The sequence below is a fragment of the Salvelinus namaycush genome, chromosome 31, assembly GCF_016432855.1.
Source record: "Salvelinus namaycush isolate Seneca chromosome 31, SaNama_1.0, whole genome shotgun sequence".
Lineage (NCBI taxonomy): Eukaryota > Metazoa > Chordata > Actinopteri > Salmoniformes > Salmonidae > Salvelinus > Salvelinus namaycush.
Window position 1 is genome coordinate 18,170,687 of NC_052337.1, and position 19,539 is coordinate 18,190,225.

Consider the following 19,539-nt stretch of genomic DNA (forward strand, 5'->3'; position numbering starts at 1 on the left):
TCATGGGTTAATTTACATGGAACTGACCATATGTGTATGGCAACAATACATACAAGTTTTAGTGTGCGTGTGCAAATGCACGCACGAACACACAATGTATGTGCATGTATGGGAACTTACACAAGCATGAGTATGTTTTGATCACTTCATCACAACGCGTAGCTTGGAATGACACAATCTAGTCGAAACAATGCAATCCACTCACAGCCCAATGAAGAGGTAGCAGAGACGATGATGGCATCAACACAGGGTTAAATACTTGTATCATGATTTGTATCATCACCATTCAGTCACTTAGTATCTGTTTGGATGTAAACAATTCTATCACAGCTTGCCTATCATCCTAACCTTACTTCCCGGGGTAGAGAGAAGAGACAGCATAGCTTTCTAGTTGTTTGCTTAGGTGATTGATTCAATTCGCTCACATTACATTTAGATTAGAAGCCAATATTATCCAGAGCAACATAAAATATCATAGACAGTCGGTGCCCAGCATGAATGTTTGCATGAAAGTTAAGTTGAACAAGTCTTTTCTGGTATAATGTGATGCGCTACAAGACAATAGGCTACAAATGAACATGATCTCTACTATGCAAAACATTTTCCACATATTCCTAAGATTAGAAAAGAGAAAAACACTACTGACATTCTTCAAAATATAACCTTTCCTCACCCTCTGTGCTAAATGCAATATAAAAGTGCATTACTAGGAGGGAACATCAGACCCACATGACATAAACATGACATCCCCAGGCAAGCCTATCCACTCTCTATAGAGATCAGCATCCCATGACATCTATTAAACCCACCCCTGGTGGCCCCTTCCTCAAGAAAGCTAAAACATATTTTTTAACTACAGCAGCACTCAAAGCAGTGAACCTTTGGTTAAATAAACTCAACACTCAACCAATAGACAAACAGCCAGTCACCCCATCTTTACTTACCGGATAGGTTATCTCTAGTCTCACACTCCAGACCTCTGTGCACAATAGCCTAGGGATGAGGTTAGGTTCTCTCTCAAAGAACACAAGTACACAGAACATACTGACCCATGGAACTCCCACCACAGGTAGTCAGTATGCCACACTGCAGACATTGTCACCCGTTTGTAGCTTCTGACAGAGGCCCTGTGCCAGATGAAGAAGACACCGAGAAGGGGAGGGCAGGTAGGAGAGGAGCTGGCTGGCAAACAGATTGTGTGCCCTGCCAGGTCTCTCTCTCATCCTCTCCTCTCCTCATGGTCCCATACAGTTATGACAAGGGACCATATAGCAGTATGGTCCATGCTGCTATGGTGCCATACCCGAAAACATTGTTAGAAAGCATAGGTGGTCTAATTGGTATATTCCCATTCATTGTTTTCCCTACCATTGCATAGGTGGGACAGGCTTCTCAGCCTAGCTCTGTCACATCCCAAGTAAGCGATAATCAACGAGGGGCTATGAGGTCATTATTTTCCCAGAGTCCCTTGTTGATTATCCCTTACATAATCCATTGGTTTAAATTTAATAGTTTTTGTTTTAAAAGGAGGCCCTAGATGTTGATGTGGTGGCTTTTATTGCACTCCGCTTGGAAATATTTGAAGGGAAACACTGTTGTCACTTCTTGGAAGAACACGTATAGGCTAGTAGTAACAAACATTATACACCACATATTTTAGTGGAGGTTTGTTTAGTCTACCCAAGCTATGAGGCTCTCACACATTCCACCAAATGAGTTTCCCCAAATTCAATAATGCCACCTTTGATTGAGTCCATAGGGCACCACTGTTTCAACATAGCCACTTATCTCCAGACTCACAAATTCTAGTTAAGATTTATCCAATGCATGTGGTTAAGGACTGCAACACAATTTGGGAGGAAGATGAGATACATATCTAAATCACTATTTAATTCTATATTATTTTTTGGCTTGCAGCACTACTTTTCAATTATTTGAATTGTTTTCATGCATCTCTAAATATAGTCTGTAGCCTAATAAACGTTGATACTGTTAGTTACATTGTAACACATTGTAAACGTTGTTTCTTTTTTAAAACAATGAAAAACATGACTTTTCCCTCTTCTCAGTGTATGAAGAATGATCCAATCAAAAGACAATGCGCTTCGCAAACTAATAAAAAAAAAACTGCACATGCATTTACTTTTTCTCTGTAAACTCACCCGCCTTTAGGCAACAGAAAATCCCCTTCTTGATAACCGCAAAACATGTCTAGAAGTCTGTGTCGTACCTTTCGAATAGAAAAATACAGGGGTGTTTTATGTCTAGCGAAACATCACACACAAACAACACGTTCAAGTGATAAACTTCAAACACGCCTCCATCCTTCATTTCATGTAGAATGGCCTCAGCTGACTAGTCAACTTACTGTCGTAAAACGGCCCAGTAACCAATCAAAACTCAAGCTCTGCAGTCGTAAAGCGCAAACACAACAACGCGCTGGAGGGAGTGTAGTCCTAGTCGAAGAAAGGACTTTTTCAGTATTATTAGATTCACTCTCGAGATTGTCAAAGACCCCTAGGATAATCTGTTATAGCTACCGTAGGTGAGCATCTTGAACTGAGCAGGACTGTTATCCGGCTTTTATGGATGTTATGGAAGTATTTCGTGAACGAGGGATCTGTCACGTATCCACTAGTTAGTTAACTAGCCACTGGTACTGCTCGAGAGGCTAGCTAGCCCATTCAAATAGACTGTAAACCACCTTGGGCTCCATTCTCGAGAGCTAGAGGTTAGCTAACTAACTAAATGAAACTAACAGTCAGGTGAAATTGATGGCAGCTGTGGGATAATTCTGCTATCTCTTTCAGCCCTTTGTCGGACCTACGACCCTGTTCGCATTGGGTTTACAGTAGCAGGTTGGCATTTATTGTCATGAATCTTGACCTGGAGAAAGCTCTGCAGGGGGTAATTTGTGGAACGTTCCAACAGTGATCTGTTCCAAAAACTTCGTGAAGTACAAAGTTGCCAACAAAAAACGCATACAAAGTAGCCTGATCAATTCACCTAGCTAACTAGCTGCCGAATAGGCATCAACTCACCACGTAGCTTATTCTTAACGTTTATCCATAGGCTACCAGAGTGAGGACAGACAACTTTTGGAATAAACGTGGTGAGTGAAAAACTTAATGAAGTAGTCCACTCCCTACCCGGTATCTTATTCTGCCGCTATACAACTTTGTATGCGTTGTTTGTTGGCAACCTTGTTATTTACGAGGTTTTTGGAAAAGATTCCTGTTGGAATGTAACACAAATTATACCCACCCTCTGCAGGGTGGGTTACGGCACTGGAGGTAGTGTTGTATACTTTACCTGTAATCACATGGTGGTCCTGAAACTCCAGCTGAGTTTTGTAACAGTAACTAACTTTGCAGATAACCATGCGCCGAGTCCGATTGTAACTAAGGCTGTGTAAACAGATAACCTTCGGTGCAACTTACATATGCATTTGTCAATACCTAAGTAAATTGCCAAAGGAGTCCAGACAGACTAAAGACAGCTAACTAACTTTCAAGGATGTCAATATCATATCAAGCGTCCATTGTGTAGACCAACAATGGGATGCTTCTTTAAGTTAGCCACCCCAGTCATAGACTGTTCTCTCTACTACCGCATGGCAAGCGGTACTGGAGTGCCAAGTCTAGAACAAAAAGGCTTCTCAACAGTTTTTACCCCCAAGCCATAAGACTTCTGAACAGGTAACCAATGGTTACCTGGACTATTTGCATTGTGTGCCCCCCCAACCCCTCTTTTACGCTGCTGCTACTCTCTGTTTATCTTATATGCATAGTCACTTTAACCATACATCCACGTACATACTACCTCAATTGGACCGACCAACCAGTGCTCCCGCACATTGGCTATCTGCATTGTGTCCCACCTCCCGCCAACCCCTCCTTTTACGCTACTGCTACTCTCTGTTCATTATATATGCATAGTCACTTTAACCATACCTACATGTACATACTACCTCAATAAGCCTGACTAACCAGTGTCTGTATATAGCCTTGCTACTCTTATTTTCAAATGTACTTTTACTGTTTTATTTCTTTACTTACCTACACACACACACATACCTTTTTTTCGTACTATTGGTTAGAGCCTGTAAGTAAGCATTTCACTGTAAGGTCTACACCTGTTGTATTCAGTGCACGTGACAAATAAACTTTGATTTGACACACTTGACATACTGTTGTTACAGTATGTCCAACATGTCTGATTAGTGTGTACAGCCCTCTATATTGGAAGAATCATAATTTAACTGCCCATCTTTATCCACAGTGAGAATGTCAGCCCCAAAGCTGTTGATTCTATATGGGAGCCAGACGGGCACTGCCCAGGACACGGCCGAGCGGATTGGACGCCAGGCGCAAAGGAGGCGAATGCAAGTCAAAGCGGAGGCTCTTGACAGTTACAATGTGGTCAGTTGGCAAGCGAGATAAGATAGCCACACAGTGCATAAATCATTTAAATAAATAAAACATACAGCACTACTATGAAAAACAAGTGTTCTCCATTGAATCCGCTTGCCTTGTTAAAGCTGAATACACTGAGTATACAAAACATCAAGCTCTTTCCATGACAGACTGACCAGGTGAATCCAGGTGAAAGCTATGATCCCTTATTAATGTCACTTGCACTTGTTAAATTAATTTCAATCAGTGTAGATGAAGGGGAGATGGGTTAAAGAATGATTTTTAAGCCTTGAGACAATTGAGACATGGATTGTGTATGTGTACCATTCAGAGGGCAAGACAAAAGATTTAAGTGCCTTTGAACGGGGTATGGTAGTAGGTGCCAGGCATGCCGGTTTGTGTCAAGAACTGCAAATCTGGGTTTTTCATGCACAAAAGTTTCCCGTGTGTATCAAGAATTGTCTATTACCCAAAGGACATCCAGCCAACGTGACACAACTGTGGGAAGCATTGAAGTCAACATGGGCCAGAATCCCTGTTGAACGCTTTTGACACCTTGTTGAGTCCATGTCCAACAAATTTAGGCTGTTCTGAGGGAGGAGAGGGGAGGGTGCAACTCAATATAAGGAAAGTGTTCCTAATGTTTGTTATTCTCAGTGTATAGCTTATGATATTTCTGAGGCTGAGCTATGTGCTTGAAATAGGATTTGTTAAGTTGACAAGGTTAGATCTCAGCTCAATTAAAGAGGGTGTTGTATTTGGCATGCATCTGAGGGTTGTCTTTCTTCAACAGGCTAACCTCATCTCTGAGTCCCTGGTTGTATTTGTGTGTTCCACCACTGGCCAAGGAGATCCACCAGACAACATGAAGGTATCAGATAATAGTGCCCAAACTGTGTGTGTGTGTCTGTGGTAAAAGCTGCTGTGTCTCTATGCATCTCTCACAATTTACACTTAATAAAATATGGCATTTAGCAGACGCTTTCATCCAAAGTGACTTGGGCTTAGTCATGCGTGCGTTTTTACGTATCATTTTTTCTTCACTTCCTTTGCAGAATTTCTGGCGGTTCGTGTTTAGGAAGTCTCTGCCCGCTGGATCTCTGTGTCGCCTAGACTGTGCCGTGCTGGGCTTGGGTGATTCCTCCTATCCCAAGTGAGGGCTTTCATCAAAAATGCAACCACATAAATCATTTGAAATCCCTTTGTCTATACATGCACACCATTGAAATCTATTTACGATGGTAGTGAGTGACCAACCCAAACATGGATCACGGCACGCATGTCAATGACGGGAAGAGAGATGACGTGAAAATTGATTAATGAATCAAAACTTCCCCATTGTTTTTCTATGTGGACTTCTATGTGAAGTCACTTCCCGCATTGACTCAACTTAAATGGAAACGGTACCCTGTACCCTATATGAGGCACTATCTGGAAAATAACATACCCTAGCTGTGAATAATACAATTAGATTTTCACTTGTAGGTTCAACTTTGTGGCGAAGAAGCTTCAAAAGCGCCTTATGCAGCTGGGGGCCAGTGTGCTGCTGCCTGTGGGACTGGCAGATGACCAGCACGACCTGGGGTGAGAGACCGTTGCATGGGGTTCCTCAGGGATCTGTCTTTGGCCCGTTAAGTCTTTCCTCTATTGGTTTTATATACTCTGTAGTCTTCATAATGCCATGTTAGGTCAATATTGTAACCTGTAAAGTCAGTACATTATATTACTTAATTCTCTTAACTTTAGTTTACTTTTCGGACTGTTCAACCTTTGTGTTCAACAGTGCAGATGGGGTGATTGACCCCTGGCTCATGTCATTCTGGGAGAGGGCGCAAGCTCTATATCCAACACCTGTAGGCCAGAGTCTTATCAGGGAGGATGAACCGTAAGTCTCCTTTACTTGACTGTTGACAAATCAATGTGTCTAATATTATGTCTGAATATGCCTAACTCCCATGATGTACTGTAACTGTACCCTTACCGTTGTTCATTTTACAGACTCCCTCCGAGGTACGTTTTCAGATTTCTGGATGACGTCACTGAGAATAGGGCAGATAGGCTAAGAGTGCCAGAGCCGCCGATCTCGCCCTCTCAGACACACACATTTCCAGGCAGGGTGGTATCCAGTAAAAGGGTTACGCACGCCTCCCACTTTCAGGATGTTCGACACATTGAGTTTGACATCACAGGCTCAGATATTGAGTGAGTGCTCTAATGTACTGTGCCTTAAGAAATTGCTACCCTGTTTATTGACCGATTTCTTGAAATGTAACTGTCTAAAATGTATTTTGTGATGGTGAACCATCTTGCTCTGAGGTTGTTAAACTGTGCTTAAAAAGGATTAGACTTTAGATGATAATGTTTAACTGGTTGACTGGAGTGTGTGTGTGTGTGTGTCATTGGCAGGTTCACTGCTGGGGACGTGGTGATGATGAGACCTTGTAACACCCCTGAGGACGTGGAGCAGTTCTGTCAGCTCCTGAGACTGGACCCTGATCGCCAGTTCACCCTCAGCCCCACAAACTGCGACACAGGTTTGTGCTTCTCACATTTGACTGCCTGTATCGGTGTACGTGAGATACGGTCACATCTATCCACCTAAGCTCCCACTTCTATACACCATACTTAAACCACATAACCCGTGTCCCTCTTTTACCCCCTCACCCTCTCCACTGTCTCCCCAGGTTCGGTCCCAGCCCGCCTGGCCCAGCCTTGCACGGTTCGGCATCTGGTGGAGAGCTTCCTGGACATAGCGGCAGTGCCTCGTCGCTCCTTCTTCGAGCTCCTCGCCACCTTTGCCACCAATGAGCTGGAGCGGGAGAAGTTGTCTGAGTTTAACTCTGCCCAGGGCCAGGACGAGCTGCATGCCTACTGCAACAGGCCGCGACGCACTGCCTTGGAGGTTAGAGGGACCTGTAATGATGTGATTATGCTGCCACTTGGGGGCACAGGATGGAAGTTCAGTTGATCCCACTTCTTACAACAATAATCAATATTATGTTCAATAGATTTGGTGAGCCAGGTCAAAGGTCAATACGACAGGGCTGCGTCCAGATTCCCATTCCCTGTGTTGGGTCGTGTGTGCGTGCGTGTGTGTGCGTGCATGGTCCTCAGGTGTTGACCGACTTCCCCCACACGACAGCAGAGCTGAGTGTAGACTACCTACTGGACCTGTTCCCTGAGATTCAGCCTCGCTCCTTCTCCATTGCCTCCTCCCTGCTGGTGAGGTTACAACACTGAAAGGCCCCATGTCAGGGTTGGGCAATGATGTTCCCCAAGGGCTGCTGTGGGTGCAGGCTTTTATTCCAGCCAAAGCACTAATGCACCGGATTCAACTAATTGTCTTCAACCAAGACTTTGTTAGTTGAATGCACTGTTATTGGTTTGGCTGGAGCAAAAACCTGCACCTACACTGGCCCTTGGACCATTCCGTTTTCTCTCCACACAGACACATCCCAACAGGATCCAGATACTGCTAGCTGTGGTGCACTACAAAACCAAGATGCACCTGCCACGCAAGGGCCTGTGTTCCTCCTGGCTAGCCTCACTGGACCCCAAACAAGGTCTGTTAGCACTGTCTACTACATGGTTTTAGCATTAGTGGCACTATAATGTAGTATGCAGGTAGCTAGTAGCTACTGAACGTTCAGTGTTTTGCCAAGCACATTTTGGGTAAATAAAGTCTTATAAATTGAATTTGAATTGATATCAAAATCAATTAGAAGAAATGGTATTAACACAGTAGCTATATCAGTCAATTTGTTAACTCTTCCACTTTGCAGGGGAGGTTTATGTGCCTTTGTGGGTAAAGAAGGGGAGTATGAAGTTCCCTAAGGACCCCTACTCCCCTGTGATCATGGTTGGGCCTGGAACGGGAGTGGCTCCTTTCAGGTCTGCTTTGCAGGAGAGGATAGCCCAGGGCAAGACTGGTGAGTTACCCTTTGATTGGTTTTACCCTCCACTCACCACTCCTGTACAGTGTTATTTTAGTTTTAGTTATTATCAGTCGACTAAAACTCTGGATGATTTCAGTCTACTTTTAGTCACATTTTTACTGGTAACTTCCATGATGTGCACATTAAGATAGCCTTGTCCAACTAGGCCTACTATCCCTTCATATAGCTGGTGTAACAGTATAACTTTAAACCGTCCCCTCGCCCCGACACGGGCGCGAACCAGGGACCCTCTGCACACATCAACAACGGTCGCCCACGAAGCATCGTTACCCATCGCGCCACAAAGGCCACGGCCCTTGCAGAGCAAGGTGCAACACTACTTCTAGGTTTCAGAGCAAGTGACGTAACTGATTGAAACACTAGTAGCGCGTACCCGCTAACTAGCTAGCCATTTCACATCCGTTACACTCACCCCCCTTTCAACCTCCTCCTTTTCCGCAGCAACCAGTGATCCGGGTCAACAGCATCAATGTAACAGTATAACTTTAGTACGTCCCCTCGCCCCGACCTCGGGCGCGAACCAGGGACCCTCTGCACACATCAACAACTGTCGCCCACGAAGCATCGTTACCCATCGCTCCACAAAGGCCACGGCCCTTGCAGAGCAAGGTGCAACACTACTTCTAGGTTTCAGAGCAAGTGACGTAACTTATTGAAACACTAGTAGCGCGTACCCGCTAACTAGCTAGCCATTTCACATCCGTTACACTGGCACATAGCTATTGTGGCAGATTGTAACCAATGCAAGCTATGATTTACCATATAGGTTACAAAGCCTTGGCTACAGGTTAAACAATTTAGGCCAACAGCTCTGATTTGCTCCCCATCATAGCCTTGTGATGGGGTACATAAGTGACAAAGGGGAGAATCTGAGCTTTCTAACAATGCCAGAAGTATTACAGTATGCCAAATATTCAGCAAATAGCATGAGTATTTCCAATCGAAAAAAGCAACTGCACTCGCAGTAGTGGACCACGAGAACGGAAATACTGATGAATAACAGTGCATGTGGTAATAGGCTACATGAAAGAGAGTAAAGATTTTTTCTAGTTGAGGTTTGTTACAATGGAGTGTCCTGGCTGTCTTCGCATCAGGTCAAAAGATTGACGAGTGACTGAAGTGACCTCATGGGAATGTCGGACAGATCAGCTCAATAAGCCAATAGCTAGGTTTCATGTGAATATTAAAAAATCTGCATAACGAAAATATGCATATTTTACCACCAGTGGTGTTTCCACCAAACAGACGTAGTGCACACAAAATGTACTTTTTCATGTAACGAATAAAAATCTAAAGTTAAATGTATTTGCATCGCATTTTCAACTCTACCAATAGTTTTGTGACAAAAAAAACTGTTGAGTTAAATAGCAAATGTGTCTACTCTGGTTTTGGCATCTGCGCTCTAGCCAACAGTTTGCAGATACAGTTCGGGTTGGCTAGTCAACATGATGAGATTATTATAGATAATAGCGAGAATATGTTTATTTGTCAAACGGCAGTCAAGCATCGATCATCTTGTCACCAGAATAAGACCCTCGATATATAGGGCGGAAGATAACCTAGCGGTTAAGAGCGTTTGGCCACTAACTGAAAGGAAACTGGATTAAATCTCTGAGCTGACTAGGTGGAAAAATGTGTCTGTGCCCTTGAGCAAGGCACTTAACCCTAATTGCCCCTGTAAATCGCTCTGGATAAGAGCGTCTGCTAAATTACTTAAAAATATATATTTATTTGAAAGGTGCATCAAGATCACTGTATAATTTTACCACCCTGTAAAGTTAATTTATTTAATGTGTAGCCTAATAACGTGCATGTTTTCCCGATGAGTCGTAGTGATAGGACTATACAACATTTCGTGAGTCCAAGTTTACTTCGATATGATGGTTATTATTTCAATATTTTTGCTTAAAGACATTTCCACCGCCATTTCTCGCATAATACATTTTACCAACACAAAAACATCGCACCTTGTTAACGAACAAATTATCTTTCGGCATTTATAAAATTGTACGGAAACTTCCATCACAGCTGTCGTAATGAATTTTTTTTATACCGTAGGACTTTAATCCCATAAAAACATGGTTACTGAGAGGATTGCATTATACCGGTATTCTGCAAAGGCAGAATGGATTCAAATGTGTATTTTATTTTTCTGGAAAGGCAGAATACCTTTTCATCCATGTTCATTGGACAACATCGATGAAAAGGTTCACGTCACATTAACTGTCCATTAGTCTCGTGGAATTCTCGTCTCGTTACATTTGTCGATTTAAATTAAGTTATTTAATGGTTATCGTTTTTTTCAGGGCCTCGATATGGTCATTAGTATGTCAGGAAAAATAGGTGGTTGGCGAAATGTTTTTGTTATTGTTAATGAAATTAACACTACTCCTCTAACACAACACTGTACATTTACTGAATTAAATATGGCCCCAATTCCGAACCAATCCTTTTTAGCAGGGGAGAAGAACTGCCCCCTCTCTCAGCGACTGGAACGAGCTGCAAAAAAAATACTCAAACTGGACAGTTTATCTTTTCATTCAATCATGGACACTCTTACTGATAGTTGTGGCTGCTTCGCATGATGTATTGTTGTTGTAATGTTTGTACCATGTTTTGTGCTGCTGGCGCCATGTTGTGTTGCTACCATGCTATGTTGTTGTTTTTAGGTCTCTCTTTTATGTAGTGTTGTGGTGTCTCTCTTGTGATGTTTTGTCCTATATTATTATTTTTAATCCCAGCCCCCGTCCCCGCAGGATGCATTTAGCCTTTTGTAGGCCGTCATTGTAAATAAGAATTTATTCTTAATAGTTAAATAAAAAATAAAATACACATTTGAATCCACGGTAGTTCAAGGCAGACCGCGGTACTGCAGGCATTGTTAGCAGAAAACAGGATTCCCCATTACAGTGAATGGCCACGAATATTGCCATTTTTCCAATCTTCGTATAGATAAAAAAAAAAAAATTCGAAGACAATCATGGTATCAATAATTACTTCTAATACACTAGATGTACACTACCGTTCAAAAGTTTGGGGTCACTTAGAAATGTCCATGTTTTCTAAAGAAAAACACTTTTGGTCCATTAAAATAACATCAAATTGATCAGAAATACAGTGTAGACATTGTTCATGTTATAAATGACAATTGTAGCTGGAAACGGCAGATTTTTTAACAATGGTATATCTACATAGGTGTACAGAGGCCCATTATCAGCAACCATCACTCCTGTGTTCCAATGGCACATTGTTAGCTAATCGAAGTTTATCATTTTAAAAGGCTAATTTCAGCTGTGCTAAAATACTTTCAAAAGGGTTTTCTAATGATCAATTAGCCTTTTTAAAATGATAAACTTGGATTAGCTAACACAACGTGCCATTGGAACACAGGAGTGATGGTTGCTGATAATGGGCCTTTGTACGCCTATGTAGATATTCCATAGAAAATCTGCCGTTTCCAGCTACAATAGTCATTTTCAACATTAACAATGTCTACACTGTATTTCTGATACATTTGATGTTATTTTAATGGACCAAAAATGTGCTTTTCTTTCAAAAACATGGACATTTCGAAATGACCCCAAACTTTTGAACGGTAGTGTGTCCTTCAACCTATTTTTTTATTTAAAAATCGCACAGAGAAGTTAAGGATAATTTACAGTGCCTTCAGAAAATATTCATACCCCTTGACTTATTCCACATTTTGTTGTTAAAGCCTGAATTAAAAAATGTATTAAATATATATTTTTTCCTTACCCATCTACACACAATACACCCCATAATCATTTACATTTACATTTAAGTCATTTAGCAGACGCTCTTATCCAGAGCGACTTACAAATTGGAAAGTTCATACATATTCATCCTGGTCCCCCCGTGGGAATTGAACCCTGGTCCCCCCGTGGGAATTGAACCCACAACCCTGGCGTTGCAAGCGCCATGCTCTACCAACTGAGCCACACGGGACCACAAAGTAAAAATATATATTTTAGGATTCTTTGCAAATGTATTAAATGAAATACAGAAATATCTAATTTGCATAAGTATTCACACCAGAGTCAATACTTTGTAGAAGCACTTTGGCAGCAATTACATCTGTGAGTATTTCTGGGAAAGTCTCTAAGAGCTTTCCACACATGGATTGTGTAACATTTACCCATTTATTATTTTCAAATTTCTTCAAGTTGATCATTGCTTGACAACCATTTTCAGGTCTTGCCATAGATTTAAGTCAAAACGGTGACTCAGGAACATTCACGGTCTTCTTTGTAAGCAACTCGTGTAGATTTGCCCTTGTGTTATAGGTTATTGTCCCGCTGAAATGTGGATTAATCTCCCAGTGTCTGGTGGAAAGCAGACTGAACAAGGTTTTCCTCTAGGATTTTGTCTGTGGTTAGCCCCATTCAGTTTATTTTTTATCCTCAATGCGAGGGGGCAGCACCTTGAGCCTGCAACGTCACTTCCTGGAGTAGCTCAAACTACGCATGTTGTCTCCATGAGATGCAGTCTTAGCAAGCTAAAAAACAACTTCCTGGGCTTCAAATGCGCTGTTGACTCTTCACATAGGAGTGAATGGTGTCATGTCATCGATGGCCTTGTCAATTATTTTTAGTCATAGCTTTCTCCCCACTCTCGTCAATCATTTCCTGTATGAGTCAGTCAATTTGTGTTCTACCTAGTAACAAACAGACATTTGTACCTTGTTGCTATACTTGTTCCCTTCTGTTTGTATACCGGTTAGCAAATTTAATCCTGTTTCTCCTCTTGTATATCAGCCAATGTGCTGTTTTTTGGCTGCCGGTCCCAGTCTAAGGATTTCTACTGCTGCTCAGAATGGGAGGAGATGGAGAAAGCAGGGCAGCTGACACTCTTCACAGCTTTCTCTAGGGATCAGGTAGGTAGATCAGGCTCCACATACACACACACACTTCACTCTAATGGATGGGTATGTTTCTGTAGGAAGACAAGATTTATGTGCAACAGCGTGTGCAGGAGCAAGCTGAGCTGCTGTGGGATCTGATCGCCAATAAGAAAGGCTACTTTTACATCGCAGGGTGAGTATACTTTAACGTGCTGAAATGTGTGCTACATTGATAAAATGGTGCTTGGTAAATGTGTGGGCATCTTACCCTGGTCGTGTTCAGTAGACACAAAATGGAATGAAATACAGAGCAGAATGTTTTCCCAATCAAAATGCGCATGGTGTGCCCTAATGAACACAACCCCAGATTGGTCTTTAGTGATGCATATCTTCTATCATTCGTATCCAGCAACGCCAAACAGATGCCGACGGCAGTGTGTGACGCCCTGAAGGAGGGCTTTCAGAGCCAAGGGGGCGTGTCCTCTGACGAGGCGGACGAGATGCTGGTCGCCATGGAGAGGGCAGGCCGATTCCAGAGCGAGACCTGGTCCTGATCACATGGCTACAGAGTGGTGCTATTCAAACGCAGCAAGCTTTATCAGTTTGACATTTTGTTTGGGCAGTATACTGCTCCAAGTGCTTTCATTTGACAATCAGTGGTGACTTCACTGCAGAGGAATTCAAAATCAACACCATACCACTTCTGTACCAAGGTTTAGGTACCGGCTTAGAAAATAGGTGTCAAATATTACTAGATATACTACAAGCAGCACTGCATAGTGCTATTAAATGTTTCCAAAGTGCATTTGACTAAGTCTGACATTACTTTGACTGCCAAGAATTTAATGAAAAACAATGACGTGTACATACTATCTGTAATATTGCAGCTGATAAATATCAGATGCAAAAAAAAGTTTGAGTTGAGACACTGAAGGTCCTAACATTTGAATTGTCCCAAATACAGGGTCCCTTTAGTGGACCAATTGGGATACAATATATACATTGATCTGACCATTGTCTATCTTGATGTAAATAAAGGTATCAAAACATACCTTTGTTGTAGAAACTACTACACAAAAGATTGATCACACAACCAGTAACCTAAACCACAAAACAATGACAGATTTCATGAAAAGTTGTTTAATTTGACATTCAAACGCTCATGGGAAACATATACAGTACTTACATTTCATCAGTATTTGCCACATCTTACAAACAGCCCAATCTATGTATTCTTGGTACGGTGAGTAAATTACATAAACGGGTATGTGGAGGGACGTATGGCAGTGATGGGAAACTTCCTGATTTGTTGCTCTATCAAATCAATATTTAATTCTGACTTGGGTGAACAGATACTCATAGCATTCAGTGACATGAATGAATTGTGAGTTAGGCAAAAGTGAGAACCTGGGTCATTTACAATAAGGTACGTGAACTTGACCAAATACGTTTTTGTGTAGTTTCCATTGCAAAACTGCCCTATGGAACATGACCATGAAAAGAATTGCTCATCCCTGTCCTATAGGAACTCAAGTGCTGTAACTCATGTCCTCCACAGTACCACAACTAAAATAATTGACTCATTTGCATTTCTGAGCCTTACATGATCTGCCCCCATACAGTACATCCATAATTCCTAAGGGTGATCCCAGAATCAGTCACAATTATCCTTTAGTAAATTACACTGAAGATTCATAAAACCTCTACCTGATGATGTATTCACACAGAGTGGGTCATATATTAGCCAAACACGCCTACACACTAAGCTGGACTGTCCAACTTTCAGTAGACAGGAGGCTTGTCATGAAGGTCCCGTGGCTTGAGCATGGGCAGCAGCATTTTGGCATTGGCACCCATCCTCCACACCTCTACTCCCATCCGTCTACATCTCTGTCCCTATCGGAGGGCCAGCTGGTGGACCTGGTAGATCTCGTCAGGAAAGTTCATCTGTTGCTCTTCACAGACGATAGTGAGGCCTGCCCGGGTCACCAGGCTCTTCACCAGAGCCAGCTCCCGGCACACGCTGCTGTCGACGTCGTCGGGGATCACGCCCTCGTAGGCCACGTTGTCCTTGATGACAATTAGTCCCTCAGGGCGGAGGCCGCCGCGGCAACGGCGCAGGAACTCCACCAGGTGGTCGTCAGTCAGGTGGCCTGAGGTGAGGGGAAAGAGGGAAGGGTGGCTAGCTCTAGCTTAACAGTTTGGTTTTATTGCATAATGTTGTACACATTTGCAGCTGAATTGCAATATGCCTGCGTAAAATAAATACAGAAACTACTGTATTACAAAGCTAATCAAAATAAATGATTAAGACTGAGAATTAAGCAAGTTAGAGCTGTCTGACAGTATGTCAGTTAACTCCGAAAAATGTTAGAATTGAGAGGACTCACCAATGACCCACTGGATCCAGATGACGTCGTAGCGTCTGTCCTGTGGGATAAAGTCCTGCAGGCCGAGGCAGAAGTAGTTCTCCACCCGTTTGCTCTCGTCGCCCAGGTAGACCTTAGCCTGGTCCAGGAACTCCTGAGTCACGTCCACCAAGTCCACAGTGCTGAAGAGGGGCAGCAGCAGTCGCTTGGTGATGCGCCCTATTCCGGCGCCACAGTCCAGGGCGCAGCCATTGCCGGTCTTCCCTTCACCCTGCTTTTAGTGCCAGGAGGGAGCGGTTAGAGTGGGTTTCTTGACATGTCAGCACCAGATAACTGCATAAGAGGTACGCCAATGCTCTATACTTGGCCCATTATTTTTCTGAAACGTTTTAAGTCATGTCCCCCCCCCCCCCCCCCCCCATTATGTTTCATTATGTGTGCAAACAAAGTATGCATGCAAATAAATAGCCTAACATGATGCGCTTTAAGTGTGTTTCTACAGAGAAGTTTGGAAACTGTTTCTTACGCCAAGGAATTTCTGCAGGAACTTCTTGGAGCCGTCAATATCAATGTTAGAGATCTTGCCGTAGCCTCCTAGCATGCCATCCACGGTGGGCTCCACTTCTCTCCAGTAGTTTTCAGCCTTGGAGTAGAAAACGGTCTCATTCTGCACACCGTCACCCATCCTATCTGAAGAACCCAAGGGGCTGAGGTAAGTAGGACTGCCCACTTATGCATCATTATAAACTGGGTGGTACGAGCCCTGAATGCTGAAGGCCGTGGTATATCAGACCGTATACCATGGGTATGAAAAAAACATTTTTACATTGGTAACCAGTTTATAATACCAATAAGGCACCTCTGGTGTTTCGCCAATATACCACGGCTAAGGGCTGTATCCAGGCACTCCCATGTTGCGTCGTGCATAAGAACAACCCTTAGCAGAGGTATATAGGCCATATACCACACCCCCTCGGGCCTTATTGGTTCATTATAAAGTTGATTATTATGACTAAAGCTAAAGTCACACAGAGTGAAAGAATAACAAAGCAACTAGTAGGTCTGACCCACGACTTTGGAGAAGGTTTAGTTATTTCTCCTTATTGCGAGCAATGCAGGGAACATACCACATCTAGGTTGACTTCTAGCTAACTTAGGTAGGTAGTAAGTTTCTGGCTACCTGACCATCAAATTTTTTGCCTTAGTAGGCCCCTGCACCTTGTGTTACGTTGGTTGAAGTACTGCCTACTCCCCTCCCAGGCTTCTTCACTCCTCTCCGAGACGCCGACTTGATGTTATTCATGATGGTATGATTAGCTGACCTCTTGTATTCTCTCCAGCATGTGTCCCCGGGAAACCCTAGGAGACACGTTTAACCTTACTCCCAAGTCCTAGTGATGACGTGAGAGGTCTGCATTTATCCTCACCTGTCACACACACACAGAGTAGCCAAATGTGGCCCTACTTGGCCCCAGTTCAGCTGTCAGCGCTCATCTTGTGACCAGGGTCAATGTGGGGCATGGCAGTGAATGAACCCAAGTACACTACATAGCCAAAAGTATGTGGACACCTGCTCATCAAACATCTCATTACAAAATCATGTGCATTAATATGGTGTTGGTCCCCCCTTTGCTGCTATAACAGCCTACACTCTTCTGGGAAGGCTTTCCACTAGATGTTGGAACATTGCTGCGGGGACTTCCATTCAGGCACAACAGCATTAGTGAGGTCGGGCACTGATGTTGGGCAATTAGGCCTGGCTTGCAGTCAGCATTCCAAATCATCCCAAAGGTGTTCGATGGAGTTGAGGTCAGTTCTTTGTGCACAAATCATTGTCGTGCTGAAACTGGAAAGGACCTTCCCCAAACTGTTTCCACAAAGTTGGAAGCACAGAATAGTCTAGAATGTCATAGTATGCTGTAGTGTTAAGAATTCCCTTCACTGGAACAAAGGGGCCCAAACCATGAAAAACATCCCCAGACCATTATTCCTCCTCCACCAAGCTTTACAGTTGGCACTATGCATTATGGCAGGTAGCATTCTCCTGGCATTGGCCAAACACAGATTCATCCGTCGGACTGCCAGATGGTGAAGCGTGATTCATCACTCCAGAGACCACGTTTCCACTGCTTCAGAGTCCAATGGCAGCGAGCTTTACACCCCTCCAGCCAACGCTTGACATTGTGCATAGTGATCTTAGGCTTGTGTGAGGCTGCTCGGCCATGGAAACCCAGATTCTGACAAACAGTTATTGTGCTCCTAGACCACAGGTGTCAAACTCATTCCACGGGGGCCGAGTGTCTGCGGGTTTTCGCTCCTCCCTTGTACTTGATTGATGAATTAACATCACTAATTAGTTAGGAACTCCCCACACCTGGTTGTCTAGGGCTTTATTGAAAGGAAAAACCAAAAACCTGCAGACACTAGGCCCTCCGTGGAATGAGTTTGACACCCCTGTCCTAGACCATGACCACCCAACCCTCTTCCTGGAGATCTACTGTCCTGTAGGTTTTCGGTCCAACCCTAATTTAACACACCTGATTCAGTTAGTTAATTAAGGTCTTGTTGAGCAGCTAATTAGTAGAATCAGGTGTGTTAAATTAGGGTTGGACTGAAAACCCACAGGACTGTAGCTCTCCAGGAAGAGGGTTGGGCAGCCCTGTTCTAGACGTTTCCACTTCACAATAACAGCACTTACAGTTGACCAGGCATCTCTAGCAGGGCAGGAATTTGACAAACTGACTTGTTGGAAAGGTGGCATTCTATGACAGTGCCATGTTGAAAGTCGGGCCATTCTACTGCCAATGTTTGTCTATGGAGATTCCATGGCGGTGTGCTCGATTTTATACACCCTTTAGCAACGGGTGTGTCTGATATATCCACTCATTTGAAGGGGTGTCCACATACTTTTTGCCAAGTAGTGTAGCTCGCTGGTCTAGCTGGGTTGGCGAACCTCCGCAGATCAGGGTCTATGATCAAGCCAACCTTAACAAAATATACAAGGCAGACACGACTAGTGACATGCACCAATATTGAAGAAAGCTTACTGGGTTGAAAACAAATCTAACTAGTAACAAATGTGCACGTTGAAACTGCTACGTTAGCTAGCTGGAAGCAAGCTTGTTTGTTGAAGTGCAATGCCAATAGTTTTCTAGTTTAGCTATTTGGGAGGTTAGCAAGCAAAGTGGTTATGACAGCAAGGCACTTTACTTTAAGGATCTATTTTTGGAAGCAGACAGTTGTCGAGGACTGATAACCACTGACTTAGCCATCAATGATAAAGTAGCTAGCACGTAGTAGCTTTAGCTAGCTACCGGTAGGTAGCATGTTGAATCAGTGAGTTGACAAGGCTGTAAAGTTGAATGCGCCCAACATCTGACCCCAATCAAAGCTAATCTTTACAAACTGGGATGCGGCAATTTACCTTCACGTACGTCTTAGTCCTAAATCACCAAACACCTCGATCATGTCACAAATCAAGTGCCAACGTGCTTTTTCTGCTTGCCGAAAGCATCCCTGTACACCACACTGCCAAACGCCTTGCAGTCCACGTAATTTCCTTATTTGGCTTGCGCTTGTGGCATGAGATAGTTCACTGTCTCCACCCAGTGGTTTATCGCGGAATTACAGGTAGACTATGTGTTGGGCTACAGTATGTGTGTGCATCAGCAGAGATCATAATTCATGAGAATTTGGTTGTGTCGTGTAGAAGCTGGGTTTGTCTGGCCTGTCTCGCCTTACCCTTCTCTCCCTAGTCCCTCCATCACCTTCTCTTATGGTCATCTCTCCCTCTATCAGTCATTGCCTCCATATCTTCTTTCTACTATAACTGTTTACTTCTCTTCTGCTTCTATTCCACCTCCCTCTTTCTCTTTCTGTCTCCCACTATTCTCACCCTTTTCTCCACTCATTCCCTCTGGTCCATTTCTCTGTTGTCT

General features: G+C 43.3%; 2 protein-coding genes across 6 annotated transcripts; one reads left to right on the forward strand and one right to left on the reverse strand.

Moving 5' to 3' along the window:
• The first annotated feature begins 2,427 nt into the window (after window positions 1-2,427).
• ndor1 (NADPH dependent diflavin oxidoreductase 1) lies at window positions 2,428-14,037 on the forward strand. The gene is made up of 15 exons (XM_038970378.1): window positions 2,428-2,545; window positions 4,282-4,421; window positions 5,209-5,286; window positions 5,471-5,568; window positions 5,901-5,999; window positions 6,199-6,300; window positions 6,414-6,617; window positions 6,822-6,949; window positions 7,100-7,317; window positions 7,530-7,637; window positions 7,864-7,978; window positions 8,198-8,344; window positions 13,147-13,265; window positions 13,331-13,425; window positions 13,642-14,037. The coding sequence occupies exons 2-15, from the start codon at window positions 4,287-4,289 to the stop codon at window positions 13,784-13,786; spliced, it is 1,791 nt and encodes a 596-aa protein (XP_038826306.1). The 5' UTR covers window positions 2,428-2,545; window positions 4,282-4,286; the 3' UTR covers window positions 13,787-14,037.
• Window positions 14,038-14,357: 320 nt separating this feature from the next.
• ntmt1 (N-terminal Xaa-Pro-Lys N-methyltransferase 1) lies at window positions 14,358-19,141 on the reverse strand. Of its 5 annotated transcripts, none has more exons than XM_038970381.1 (5): window positions 19,026-19,141; window positions 16,820-16,960; window positions 16,128-16,291; window positions 15,623-15,875; window positions 14,358-15,385 (listed from the first exon to the last, which is right to left on the reverse strand). In XM_038970381.1, exons 2-5 carry the CDS (start codon window positions 16,902-16,904, stop codon window positions 15,129-15,131), a joined length of 759 nt encoding a protein of 252 aa, XP_038826309.1. In that variant the 5' UTR covers window positions 16,905-16,960; window positions 19,026-19,141; the 3' UTR covers window positions 14,358-15,128. The 5 variants fall into 5 exon arrangements, with proteins under 5 accessions (XP_038826309.1, XP_038826308.1, XP_038826307.1 ...); XM_038970380.1 differs by having other exon boundaries at window positions 15,623-15,872; window positions 19,036-19,139; XM_038970379.1 differs by having other exon boundaries at window positions 19,036-19,139.
• Between the last annotated feature and the right edge of the window lie 398 nt (window positions 19,142-19,539).

Excerpts from the sequence above, each read along its gene's own strand:
- ndor1 (XM_038970378.1), top strand. The coding sequence starts at position 4,287 with ATGTCAGCCCCAAAGCTGTTGATTCTATATGGGAGCCAGACGGGCACT. Across the intron at positions 8,345-13,146 it reads GATAGCCCAGGGCAAGACTG|CCAATGTGCTGTTTTTTGGC; the intron begins GTGAGTTACCCT and ends CTTGTATATCAG. Across the intron at positions 13,266-13,330 it reads CAGCTTTCTCTAGGGATCAG|GAAGACAAGATTTATGTGCA; the intron begins GTAGGTAGATCA and ends ATGTTTCTGTAG.
- ntmt1 (XM_038970379.1), bottom strand. The coding sequence starts at position 19,069 with ATGATCGAGGTGTTTGGTGATTTAGGACTAAGAC. Across the intron at positions 16,292-16,819 it reads TTCAACCAACGTAACACAAG|ATAGGATGGGTGACGGTGTG; the intron begins GTGCAGGGGCCT and ends TGGGTTCTTCAG. Across the intron at positions 15,386-15,622 it reads CTGGATCCAGTGGGTCATTG|GCCACCTGACTGACGACCAC; the intron begins GTGAGTCCTCTC and ends CCCTCACCTCAG.